Source organism: Anolis sagrei, chromosome X (genome assembly GCF_037176765.1).
Source record: "Anolis sagrei isolate rAnoSag1 chromosome X, rAnoSag1.mat, whole genome shotgun sequence".
In the NCBI taxonomy this organism is placed as follows: Eukaryota; Metazoa; Chordata; class Lepidosauria; order Squamata; family Dactyloidae; genus Anolis; species Anolis sagrei.
In genome coordinates, this window is record NC_090034.1 from 94501955 (window position 1) to 94515316 (window position 13362).

The window sequence follows — 13362 nt, forward strand, 5'->3', positions numbered from 1 at the left end:
TCCTCAGAGCTCGAGATGCTTGTCTGTTCTTAAGATGAAAAGCACATGTCTGGGTCTTAGATGGATTAGGAATCAGCTTGTTTTCCTTGTAATAGGCAGTAAGAGCACCTAAAGCTTTTGAGAGTTTCTGTTCTACCACCTCAAAGCTCCCTGGTCCAGAAACGACCAGAAGTCTGTGGGTCACTAGTCAATATGAAGCTGGTAGGTAGGTACTAAGGAAGAGGAGGTGTGCTACTGATGGAAGAAAACGTTTTATATTTTCAGTCTAGTAATGGAAAACTTTGGCTGAGTTCTTAAATCCTGGGCATGGAGTATAGCAGGTGATATTGTGGAAGTAACTTATGTAAGTATACTTTGCAATATCTTGCCTGGTATCGACATGAGGCTGACTGGACAATAATTGTTTGTGTCATCCTTTTTTCCCTTCTTGAAGATAGGAACCACATTTGCCCTCCTCCAATCTGCTGGGACTTCTCCCGTTCTCCAAGAACTCTCAAAGATGATTGCTAGTCATTCCAAAATTCCTTTCCTCTTTCTTTCTCTTCCATTCATTTTCTTTCTTCCCTTCTCCCACCTCATCCCTTCTTTCTTCCCTTCCCTCAAAAAGAGCTTTGATGCTGTAAATCTGTGTTTCTCAACCTAGGGGTTGTGAGGGGGGTGTCAGACGAGTCGCCAAAGACCACCAGAAAACATAGTATTTTCTAGTGGTCATGGGGATTCTGTGTGGAAAGTTTGGCCCAATACTATTGTTGGTGGGGTTCGGAATGCTCTTTAGTTGTAGTTGAACTATAAATCCCAGCAACTACAACTCCCAAATGTCAAGGTTTATTTCCCCCCCCCCCCCCCCAAACTCCACCAGTGTTCACATTTGGGCATATTGAGTATTCGTGCCAAGTTTGGTCCAGATCCATCATTGTTTGAGTCCACAGTGCTCTCTCTGGATGTAAGTGAACTACAACTCCACAACTCAAGGTCAATGCCCACCAAACCCTTTCAGTATTGCTGTTGTTCGTGGGAGTTCTGTGTTCCAAGTTTGGTTCAATTCCATCGTTGCCGGAGAATGCTCTTTGATTGTAGGTAAACTATAAATCCCAGCAACTACAACTCCACCCTCCCCCCCAACCCCACTACTATTCAAATTTGGACATATCGACTATTTGTACCAAATTTCGTCCAGTGTATGAAAATACATCCTGCATATCAGACATTTACATTGAGATTCATAACAGTAGCAAAATGACAGTTATAAAGTGGCAATGAAAATAATGTTATGGTTGGGGGCATCACAACATGAGGAACTGTATTAAGGGGTCACGGCATTAGGAAGGTTGAGAAATACTGCTGTAGTTGTTGTAGGTTTTTTTGGGCTATATGGCCATGGTCTAGAGGCATTCTCTCCTGACATTTCGCCTGCATCTATGGCAAGCATCTTCAGAGGTAGTGAGGTCTGCTGTAGCTGGAGATCCTTCAATGAGCAGGAGGTTGGACTCAATTGCCTAAGAAGCCACATTGAATCTGTTCTGTGATTGGGTTGCTGTAGGTTTTTTGGGGCTATATGGCCTCTGAGGATGCTTGCCATAGATGCAGGCAAAACATCAGAAGAGAATGCTTCTAGAACATGGCCATATAGCCTGAAAAACCTACAACAACCCAGTGATTCCAGCCATGAAAGCCTTTGAAAATACATTGTTCTTTGATTCTATGGGGTGGATTCTCCTGTATAATGAGAGTCCTTCTAGGGATTGAGTGAATTTCGTTGGCTACTATATTTTTCAGTACAGAACAAAAGGTCAGTGGAAATTAACTTTTAAAATGCTTCTTTCTTTTCCTGCTTGCTTCCAGGGGAACCCCTGATGTGTGAAATCTGCAGTGGTGCTGAAAGGAAGTGTACCAATGAGGCACAAACCTGCCTGCCAGTTTTAGACAAATGTGCCACCCTTCGATCAGAGAGCATAGTGAGTAAGTGCAAACAATCAAAGTCCTCAGCAGAACTGACTGTAAAACAGATGGCAGGCAGATCAATGGCCTGTTTTCTTTTTCATGGGCAGAATTGGCTGGATATTCCCAGAATACAGCTCCACTGACTGCCTAGTCAGGGTTTCATTACCTAGCTCAGGAGTGTCGATGTTGATTCTTGCTCTTTGCACGTGCTTCCAGTTGACTCAAACTTATGGTGACCCCATCCTAGGTTTTCCTTTGCAAGATTTATTCAGCAGGAGATTTGTTATCATTTGCCTCTAAGGTCCCATCTGCGCTACCATATAAGTCAGCTTCAGAATGCAGTTTAATTGCAATGAACTAGATTATATAAATCTACACTGCCATATAATGCAGTTCAATGAAGTTAAACTGCACTCTGAAACTGTATTATATGGCAGTATAGTTGGGGCCTAAGTCTGAGCCCCCTACTAGCTAAGTAAAGGTTTTCCCCTGACATTAAGTCCAGTTGTGTCCAAGACTGGGGGTTGGTGCTCATCTCCATTTCTAAGCCGAAGAGCCGGCGTTGTTCATAGACATCTCCACGGTCATGTGGCCAGCATGACTGCATGGAATACTCTTGCCTTCCCACCAGAGTGGTACCTATTTATCCACTCACATTTGCATGTTTTCAAATGACAGTTTGGCAGAAGCTGGGGCTAACAGTGGGAGCTTACCCGGCTCCCTGCATTTGAACTGGCAACATTTGTGGGCTACCCGAGGCCACTACTACACTGAACCAAACTTGGCACACAGAACTCCCATCACCAACAGAAAATACTGGAAGGTGGGCATTGACCTTGAGTTTTGGAGTTGTAGTTCACCTACATCCAGAGAGCATTGTGGACTCAAACACTGATGGAACTTGTCACGAATACTCAGTTTGCCCACGTGTGAACACTGGTGGTGTTTGGGAAAAATAGACCTTGACATTTGGGAGTTGTAGTTGCTGGGATTTATAGTTCACCTACAATCAAAGAGCATTCTGATAATAGAATTGGGCCAAACTTCCCACACAGAACCAACAGAATATACTGTGTTTGCTGATGGGCTTTGATGACCCTACTTTATTCTTTTGCATTTGGTAGTAGGTACTCCACCAATTCCTTATTTATTTCTGTTTCAGCTGAAACGAAAACACAACCTGAGTCTCTTAAAGGTAAGCAATAATAAAACCAAAGGTAACTATATTGTAACCCCTTCCTTCTATCCCTGACCACACCAGAGTTGCAATTTTCTCCAAGCTTCTTCTCAAAGTTGGCAGCAAATCATATAAACCATTTTCTTCCCACTGAGAAAAAGTTTTGAAAAGTACATAGTTTCTGAAGCACAATTTGGGACTTCTTCTGCATACAATTACACAAAGCTGTTGTAGGCATGCCCCCCCCCCTCAGAAATTATGTTAAAAGCACAAGAAACTATACTTTTGCATCATTTCTTGTTCATTTTTTGGACAGCCCCCAAGTTTAGTAGCTTTGTTGAATTTGTATCTAAGTCGAAGCAAGTACATTTTTAAAGTGTGTGTGTTTATAATTTATTTATTTACAGTATTTATATTCCGCCCTTCTCACCCCACAGGGGACCCAGGGCTGATCACAGTGCACAATTACATGGCAAACATTCAATGCCATAGACACACAACTTATATAGACAGACACACAGATACTATTTAACATTTCCAGCTTCATGATTGAATTCTGGCCACCGGGGGAGCTCTTGCTTCACTGTCAATTTGTGACACTGATGGAGTACTTCCTCATTCTTTTACACACTGCTGGAGATTTTTATGATGTCATCAATTAGTTAAGTTAGCCTCCCCGCATAAGCGGTACCTAAATTTCCTACTTGACTGATGCAGCTGTCTTTCGGGCTGCAAAGATCAACAGCAAATGGTCGGGAGCTTACTCCGACCCGGGCTGACTTCAAACTCATGACCTTTCAGTCAGTAGTGATCTTAATGTAGCTGACTCCAGGGCCGTAGCCAGAAAAAAATTTCGGGAGGGGTTGAAATTTTCGGGGGGGGGGGGGGGTTGAAAATTTTACCGGGGGGTTGAAACCTTCCTCCTAGCTCACGCTGAAGCAAAGAGCACAGCAGGGGGCAGAGCAGCCTTCAATAGCCTGCAGCTCCACCCTTGTCAACCACCTCTACCAAGTCTGGCCTCCTTAATGAGAGCATTCAACATCCCCCACCCCAACTTGGTTGCATCACTACTGTTCTGCCGCGCGCTGGGCCTGTAAATAATTGTCTTTAGAACAGGATGTGCAACCTTTGCCCAGTGGGAAGCCAGGGGGCCTAAAGAGAAGTTCTCAGAGGTTTCCACCACAAACAGTCTTTAGATGGCTTGAGAAGTACAACAAAGTCTTTTATTAATGAACAAGCAAACATAAACTTCTCTTGTCTTCAGTAAAGTTAAGCAAATGATTCCAAGCTTTTGGGCAACTGGTAAATTCCTAAACTTGCCCACGAAGGACAGGCAACTGTCTTCAATAACTTCTTCTTTAAAGGAAAATCCCCTAGAATCATAGAATCCTAGAATCAAAGAGTTGGAAGAGACCTCATGGGCCATCCAGTCCAACCCCATGCCAAGAAGCAGGAATATTGCATTCAAATCACCCTTGACAGATGGAATATTCCTGCTTTTTAACTTCTCCCAGGCTGACTGTAATCTAACCCTTACTGATGTGGGCTCCGCTACCGGGTTGAACTGCGTCTCGAACGCCAAGTGGACCTACCAGCAAGGCAGTAGATGTTCTCCAGCTGGAGTTCTTTGGTCTTTAGGGCTGTTTTCCTGGAAATTCTTTGGAGACTCTTAAGACCTTTCTCCCCCGGAAGGTCTTAAGGGTTGAAGCTTTTGTACAGGGGAAGCTTGCACACATCCTATACATAAGCTTACCTTGCTGAGACTAACTAAAAATGGCTCCCTTCCCTTCCCAATTGCCCTGAGCAAGGGGCGGGACCAAAACTTAACAATGATGGACAGGTGACTTGCCCTATGACTGCAACCAAAGAAGCCACCTATCTGCAGAGTCCCTGAAATCTAGGACTGCAAGCAAACATTTAATACAAAGCAAATAAAGTTGGAGCTCCTGGTACAGCTGTACCAGAACAACTACATCGGCTATTGCTGCAAGTAATGACAGTGTGTATAAATTGCCAATATTTGCTTGAGATAGTGCTTGCAGTTCTGGAGGGACTCTTAATTTTTTGCATCTCATGGGGATTTGGTTAACCAGTTTAAATTCATGAGTAAACCAGGTTTTTTTTTTTTTAAAAAAATCTGAAACATTTTGGAGGGGGGGTTGAACCCCCAACCCCCCCCCCCCTCGCTACAGGCCTGGCTGACTCCCAACCAGCTGCACCACAACTCGGTCGTATAGGATCACACAGGGAAGGGTTAACATCCCTGTGGTGTTTGTTTTGCTGTCTGTGCCCCTGTTCAGAAGATTTCACCTCACTTTCTGTCCCTGTGGTTATTGGATTTTGAAAAATGTGACTTTCTGTGAAAATGAGGATTGTTGATAAAGCTTCACATGATACTCTTTCAGGAGTAAATTTCCTTTCATATGGGATTATTTCCCACATTTCCTTTTCTATCAGCCCTGTTCTTACTTATGAGTCATTTGTAAATCAGATGTTTGTAATCCAGGGACTTTATTTTATCATGTCAGAAGCGACTTGAGAAACTGCAAGTAGCATCTGGTGTGAGAGAATTGGCTGTCCACAGGAACATTTTTTGCCATCCTGTGGGAGGCGTTTTTCACGTCCCTGCATGGGAAGCTGGACTTGACAGCTGGGAGCTCACCCCATCTCGCAGATTTGAACTGCCACTCTTCAGGTCAGCAGTTCTGTTGGCACAAGGATTTAACCCATTGTGCATCTGCGGCTCCTAACTTGAGGACTGCCTGTGTTATCATTGATGCAGAAAATGTTGTTTTCAGTTCAAAACAATCCTGTGTGAATTTTATATAGATAAATCTCAAATTTCACATGATTTTTATGGTGCATGGATTCTCCTTTCCCTCTCTGCTACCTTTTCATGCTGGAGCAGATTATTGTGGCTACTTGAATCATCTGTGCAAAGGTTTGTGGCAATCCCAAAATTTTAAATTTCAAGTGAAGATAAAAATCCATGTGGAAATACTATAAAACAAAACATCCCAAGGATTTTTTTTGTAAGTCAGAGAGGTTTCAAGGCTTGGAAAATATTTTTCCAAGTCCTGCAATGGAAACAAACAGAGGATTGGTGGCAAACTCCATCAGAGTACTAGGATTGTTGAAGACTTTCATGGCCGGAATCACTTGGTTGTTGTGAGTTTTCTGGGTTGTATGGTCATGTTCCAGAAGCATTATCTCCTGATGTGCAAAAAGAATCAGTGAACCCCTCCTCCTCCAAGGTGAACTGACCCACCTAAAGTGCTCTACAGACCAATGGATACTCCACCACAGACATCAGAGGAGCTGCAAGGCCAAGAACAAGCCACAAGAGTAAGGACAAAAATCTACCCAGAAGAAAAGTGTTCTTACCATACATCAAGGGAAATACTGACTGCATAAGGAAGGTGATGAAGAAGCACAACCTACAAACTATCTACAGACCCACTAAGAAAATCCAACAAATGCTATGCTCATCAAAGGGCAAGAAGGACCCTCTCTCCTTTGCAGGAGTCTACCATATACCATGCAGCTGTGGACAAATCTACATAGAGACCACCATACACAGCAGCATTGCCCAAACATGAATCAAGGAACATGAAAGGCACTGCAGACTCATTCAACCAGAGAAGTCAACCATAGTAGAGCATCTGATGAGCCAACCTGGACACAGCATATTATTTGAGAACACAAAAATGCTGGACCACTCTAAGAACTACCATGTCAGGCTACACAGAGAAGCCATTGAAATCCATAAAAATGTGGACAACTTCAACAAAATGGAAGAAATAATGAAAATGAACAAAATCTGGCCACCAGTATTTTTTAAAAAAACCTCTAAAATCATAACAGTAAATAAAGAACAACACCCAAAACAGGGGACAGCTAATCAACTCTCAATAAAAGCAGTAAGATGCCAAACCTTGATACTGCTAGGCCATTAAATGCTAATCAAGGTGGCTAATGGAAACATTAACACCTACCTCAAATAGACAAGAGTTCTTTCTCCCATCCTGGACGTTCCACAGATATATAAACCTCACTTGCCTAGTCTCCAAAAGAGCTCACAGCCTCTGAGGATGCCTGCCATAGATGTAGGCGAAACATCAGGAGAGAATGCTTCTGCAACATGCAACAGAGAGGAGATTCCATCTGAACATTAGGAAGAACTTCCTGACTGTGAGAGCCGTTCAGCAGTGGAACTCTCTGCCCCGGAGTGTGGTGGAGGCTCCTTCTTTGGAAGCTTTTAAGCAGAGGCTGGATGGCCATTTGTCAGGGGTGATTTGAATGCAATATTCCTGCTTCTTGGCAGGGGGTTGGACTGGATGGCCCATGAGGTCTCTTCCAACTCTATGATTCTATGATTCTATGGCCATTCAACCCAGAAAACTCACAAAAACCAAGAGTACTAGGAATCTGCACAAAATTGTGTATGAGCTCATGACCACCCACTCCTTGACCATCACTGTGATTTTTTAAAAATTCTTTCTTTCCATTGCATTCCTGTAGTGATGCTTACCACAATTAAGGTATGCATTGATTCCAAAGACTGCAATGAAGACCTCACCATTGTGAACATGGGCAAAGGAGGAATCATATCAACCAAGCTTTCCTGCTGTCCTGGCATCCAGTGCAATAAAAAAGTTTTTCCTTGTAAGTGATTCACTGTTATAGCCTCCTGCTGGCCACATTAAGGTCTGAATTATATTTTATTTTGACTAGAGTAAATCCATTGACTCCATTGGATTTACCAATGTATTAACTCTCCATTCAACATTTGACAGTAGGGATATATTCCAGCTGGGATTAACCAACAGGATTTCAGTTTATGACTAATAGGGTCAATAAAAAAAATCAAGTTACTCACAACTCACTTTACTGAATTGCACTTGAAGATGTCTGGTCTCATCACACTAGAGAAGAAAATCCATTTAGAATCCGATTTCTGCCTCCTGCAAAATTCTGGGGTTTGTAGTTTAGGGAGGAGCTTTTAACAGCTTCAGTAAACTACAAACCTCAGAATTCTGCAGGAGGCAGAAACCAGATTTCGTTTTTTTAAGTCTTTACTGAGTATTTTCATAACACAGAGACAAAAAGTTAAAATTGTGTGCATAAATTAAAAAAATGCATATAAGTACAAGGGTTGAATGAAAAGTAATGCCTCCACCTTCGTAACTCCTCAACATATGGCACTACTGGTATGCAGCAGGTACTGGCTTGTTCAGTAGGCTCTCCTCTACAGTTCTATTTTGGAGGGAAGCCTTAGCATTGAGCTATCGTGTTGTTAAAGTGTGAAGTATGGAACCCTGCACAGATGGTCAGTCAGTGCGACTTAAGTGATGTGCAGTCATTGAATTCTTGACAGCAGGTGTCACCCCAAAGGAGGTTCATCAGAGAATGCAAACTGTTTATGGTTATTGTGTTGATGTGAGCACTGTGCGTTGTTGGGCAAGTAAGTTTAAAGATGTTGAGGTGGGAACATCTGACTTGCGTGACAAACAAAGAGTTGGACATCCTGTGACAGCAACCACCGAGTTGCACAAGCAAAAGGTTGACAGATTGATTCAGGGCGATCATTGTATCACTCAGAGAGAAATTTCAAGCATAATCAGCATTTCATAAGAACGTGTGGGTCACATTATTGCTTTGCTTGGCTATCAGAAGATCTGTGCTCAATGGGTAGCCAGGATGCTGATGCCTGAAATGAAAGCGCACAGACTTGAAATTTGCCAGGAACCATGACAGCTTCAGAAAACTTGTTCATCGTTGGCAGAAATGTATCAAATTGTCTGGTGATTATGTGGAAAAGTGTATACTGGTAGTTAAAGAGTACATTCTAAGGATTATTTCTGTATTTGATTTATTAAAATATTCCCATCCAAACCTAAGTACCGAAGGTAGAGGTATTACTTTTCATTCAACCCTCGTGTGTGTGGCGGGGGGGGGGGGGAAGAGAGGGTGAGAGGGGGAGGGGAAGGAGCAGAAGGGGCAAAAGGAAGGAAAGAAAGGAAAGAAAAGAAGAGAATAAATAAAACAAAATAAAATAAGATAAGTGAGATATCGGTTCCTCTTCCGAGCTTCTTCCTGGAGGTTTGCTTCCTTTTCCTTCTTCTTCAACTTTTGTATTTCTTCTTATCTCTTTTCTCCCTTTCTTCTATAAAGTCTCCTTTTGGTGTGTGGATGGTTTCTATTCTTATGATTGTCTTATTTATTATTCTTACTTTAGATATTCAGTTATCAGTGTCCAGTCTGTCTCTTTCCCTATATTTTCTTTGTGTTTTTGTATCAAGTAGGTTAATCTGTCCATATTTCTTATGTAATCTTTTTATTCCAATCTTCAATTTTGGGTATTTCATTTTTTCTCCATAGTCTCACATAGCATTTGTTGTTGATAAGGAGAGGAGTTTATCTATGTTGCTGTCCAGTTTTTGTTTGTTAATTCCTAATAAGAATATTTCTGTTTTGAGTGATATCTTTATTTTTAATATATATATTTGTAAATTTTCATGTATTTTCTTCCAAAATGTTTTTGCTTTTTTTTTGCATGACCACCACATGTGGTAAAAAGTTCCTTCCACTTCCCCACACTTCCAACATTTTGAATTTATATTTTTGTAGTATTTCCCTAATTTATGTGGTGTCAGAAACCAGATTTTAGATGGATTTTTTCTCCAGTGTGATGAAGAGAAAAGAGAGAGCATTATTTAAAATCAATTAAATCTGCATAAGTCAAACCTATAAATGTGAAGGGATGACTCCGCACTCAGAAAGCAGCATTTTCTGAACAGGAAACAACATTTTTCTTGTGCCCAGAAAATGCTGTTTTCTCATTCATAGGAGGTGAAAGATAATTGAAATGCTGGATTTGGAGGGGTGGGAGTGGGGGCTAAAATAAGCCAAGATTGGAATCTCTCCAGAGAAGTGAGTAGAAAATGAAGAGGGACCTGGAGAAGCAAGTTTCTTTTTGTCTTCTTGACTTTGCAGCAAACTTTTCCCACTGTTTTCTTCTCTTTTTCACAGTGCCACCGATAAACAGAACGTTAAATGGAAAGGAATGCAAAGGTTGCTTTGGTTTGCATAAAACCAGCTGCAATGAAGAAGAGGTTGTTCATTGTGCTGGAGAACAGATGTACTGTGTTGATTTATCTGGAATTGCATCATTTAGAAATTCTGGAACTGTTCAAGCTGCTGGTAACTGACCTTTCTGTCTCAATTTATGGGGAAAATGGGATGGACAGGAGTTGCAAAACAACCTTGAAGAACTAGTCAGCTAATATGACAGTTTCTTTTAGCAAGATATTTGTTTTAAGTGGGATTACAACCTGTGTTGGATGGGATCACACACACCTCCCCCTGAAGACACAGGTTCACAGTCTGGAACCTAGTCTGGAACCCCAGGTGTAGGCAGTGGCTGGGAGCGCTTTTGCACAATTAAAACTTGTGCGCCAGCTGCGCTCATACATTGAGACACCAGAGTTGGCCGTAGTAGTCCATGCCTTCGTGACAACCCTCCTAGACTACTGCAACCCTCTCTACATGGGGCTGCCTTTGAAGATAGTTTGGAAGCTTCAGTTGGTTCAGAGATTGACAGTCAGATTGAGAAATGGAGCCCCATACAGGGAGAAATTCACTCCCATGCTACGACAGCTCCACTGGCAGCCAGTCTGCTTCTAGGCTAAATACAAAATTGCTGGTCATTACCTTTAAAGCCCTAAACGATGTGGGTTCAGGCTATTTGACTAACCACATCTCTGCCTACAATCCAACTCAGGCACTGCAGTCATCAGAGGTGGCCTTGCTCTCGGTCCCATCCCCATCTCAGTATGGCTGGTGGGAACAAGAGGGAGAACCTTCTCCGTGATATCCCCCCTCCTCTGGAATTCCACCCCTAAAGAAATAGAGCTGCCCCTTCTGAAAACCTGTCTTTGTATTGTCGAAGGCTTTCATGGCTGGAATCACTGGGTTGTTGTAGGTTTTTTGGACTGTATGGCTATGTTTTAGAAGCATTCTCTCCTGACATTTTGCCTGCATCTATGGTAGGCATCCCCAGAGGTTGTCAAGTTGCAACAGCGATCCAAAAGGATTTGGACTTGGAATTTCCCTAACCATCTCTTTCCATTGCTTTCACAGGTCACAGAATTCCAAGTACAGAAATTGCCCTTAAAGGCTGTGCAAGCAAGGCATTCTGTGATGCTTTTCATAAGGGTATGGTCCATGTGTCAAAACTTGTTGTAGTTGCAGAAGGACATTGCTGGCTTGCCTCTGACAAGGGTGGTACCACTCCTTTGCAGCTTGGAGGGGCATTTCTTTCTGGTCTCCTGCTTATAAAGATCCTTATTTGATTTTTTTCACAGCACAAAAGTTCCTTTTCACTTGTTTTTGACTCTATGTTCATATATAAAACACAGACTTTAGAAAAAGTAAATATCTTAGATTTCGCCATGTAGGTGTGCATTTTTTGTACATTTTTATGTTGCCACCAGATCTCTAACAGTAGAAGATCCTAATGGTTCTCAAACGCTACAATCTCAAATACTACAAGGATTGAATGAAAAGTAATGCCTCCACCTTTTTTACATGGGTGTGGATGGGAATATTTTAATAAATCAAATGCAGAAATAATCCTTACAATGTGCTCTTTAACTACCACTATTTACTTTTCCACATAACCTCCAGACAATTGGATACATTTCTGTCAACAATGAACAAGTTTTCTGAAGCTGTCACGGAAGAAGTTGACACTCACAGTTCTCTCAACATCTTCATCAGAAGCATAATGATCTCCCCGCAGATCTTCTTTCATTATTGGGAACAGATGGAAGTCAGACTGTGCTAAATCTGGACTGTATGGAGGATGCCGTACGGTGGTGAGATCCAGTCTCTGAAGTTTCAAGTCTTTGCGCTTCCATTTCAGGCAACAGCATTCTGGGTACCCATCATGCACAGATCTTCCAATAGCCAAGCAAAGCAATAATGTGACCCACACATTCTTGTGAAATGCCGATCAGTCTTGACATTTCTCTCTAGTGATATGACGATCGTCCTGAATCAATCTGTCAATCTTTTGCTTATGAAACTCAGTGGTTGCTGTCATAGGACGTCCAACCATTTGTTTGTCACACAAGTCAGATTTTCTCACCTCAACATCTTTAAACTTACTTGCCCAACGATGCACAGTATTCACATCAACACAGACACTATAAACAACTTGCATTCTCTGATGAATCTCCTTTGGGGTGACACCTTCTGCTGTCAAGAATTCAATGACTGAACATTGGTTAAGTCGCATTGACCGACTATCTGTACAGGGTTCCATACTTTTCACTTTAACAACACAACCGTTCAATGCTAAGGCTTCCCGCCAAATGAAACTATAGAGGAGAGTCTACTGAACAAGCCAGTACCTGTCGCATACCTTACCAGTACTGCCATCTGTTGAGGAGTTATGAAGGTGGAGGCCTTACTTTTCATTCAACCTTCGTACAATGGGGAGCTACTGTTTGCTGTATTAAGTGTTTTCTGTTGTCATGTAAGAAGTGTTCTTTATTGTAAGACTAGTTTGGGTACCCGGGTTATTTGAAAAAGGCATTTTTTGTTTTAGGGTGTTAGGTAATATCATGTACTTAATTAGTACCACTATTTATTAGGAAAAAACCCAGTCTTTTATTTCATTTTTTATGAATGCTCCCATTAGAAAATACATAACAATGTGGGTGAAATACAATTCCTAGAATTGTGGGCCAATCCTCCCCAAACCAGACCTGTATGCACAGCTGGCCATGTTGGGTGTATGTTCCAAGGTTCTCTGTTTGCTGTGTGCCATAGGAAAGGGTAGGAAAGGGTTAAGGGAGAGGCAGTGGGTGGGCTCATGAAAATTCCAACAAGGAACCCTGGGATGCCTACCTGTGGTAGGGGAAACATGTCAAATGTAGGGTGACATTCTCCCCGAATGAAAGCACTACTTGGGTGGTGGGCCGTAGTGTTTGGAGAGGACATTGGCAGCATTTGGGCAACATGATCATGGTGCTCACTGTAACCTGCAATGTCAGTGGAAGGAGTGACTTTGGAGGCTTCTCCGTATTTGGAATTATATTCTGCTTGTGGAGGTAGGAGACTCTCTGTGTAAGTGGACACCTTTGCCACATACACATTTTTTCACTTTTATTATGTGTATAGATGTGTTCTATAGTGGGGAAGATTATCTGAAAGGGTGGTGGTCTCTCCTTTAAATA

The 13362-nt window shown here is 42.1% G+C and overlaps 1 protein-coding gene across 1 annotated transcript in view; it reads left to right on the forward strand.

Moving 5' to 3' along the window:
- The window catches only part of LOC137094859 (phospholipase A2 inhibitor and Ly6/PLAUR domain-containing protein-like), a 36486-nt gene extending 24618 nt beyond the window's left edge, over nucleotides 1-11868 (forward strand). The window contains exons 3-7 of the mRNA XM_067460777.1: nucleotides 1843-1959; nucleotides 3104-3136; nucleotides 7640-7783; nucleotides 10151-10321; nucleotides 11261-11868. Of these exons, the coding sequence (XP_067316878.1) occupies nucleotides 1843-1959; nucleotides 3104-3136; nucleotides 7640-7783; nucleotides 10151-10321; nucleotides 11261-11472 (677 nt within the window). The 3' untranslated portion in view covers nucleotides 11473-11868. The remainder of the gene's footprint in view (nucleotides 1-1842; nucleotides 1960-3103; nucleotides 3137-7639; nucleotides 7784-10150; nucleotides 10322-11260) is intronic.
- The last annotated feature ends 1494 nt before the right edge of the window (nucleotides 11869-13362 follow it).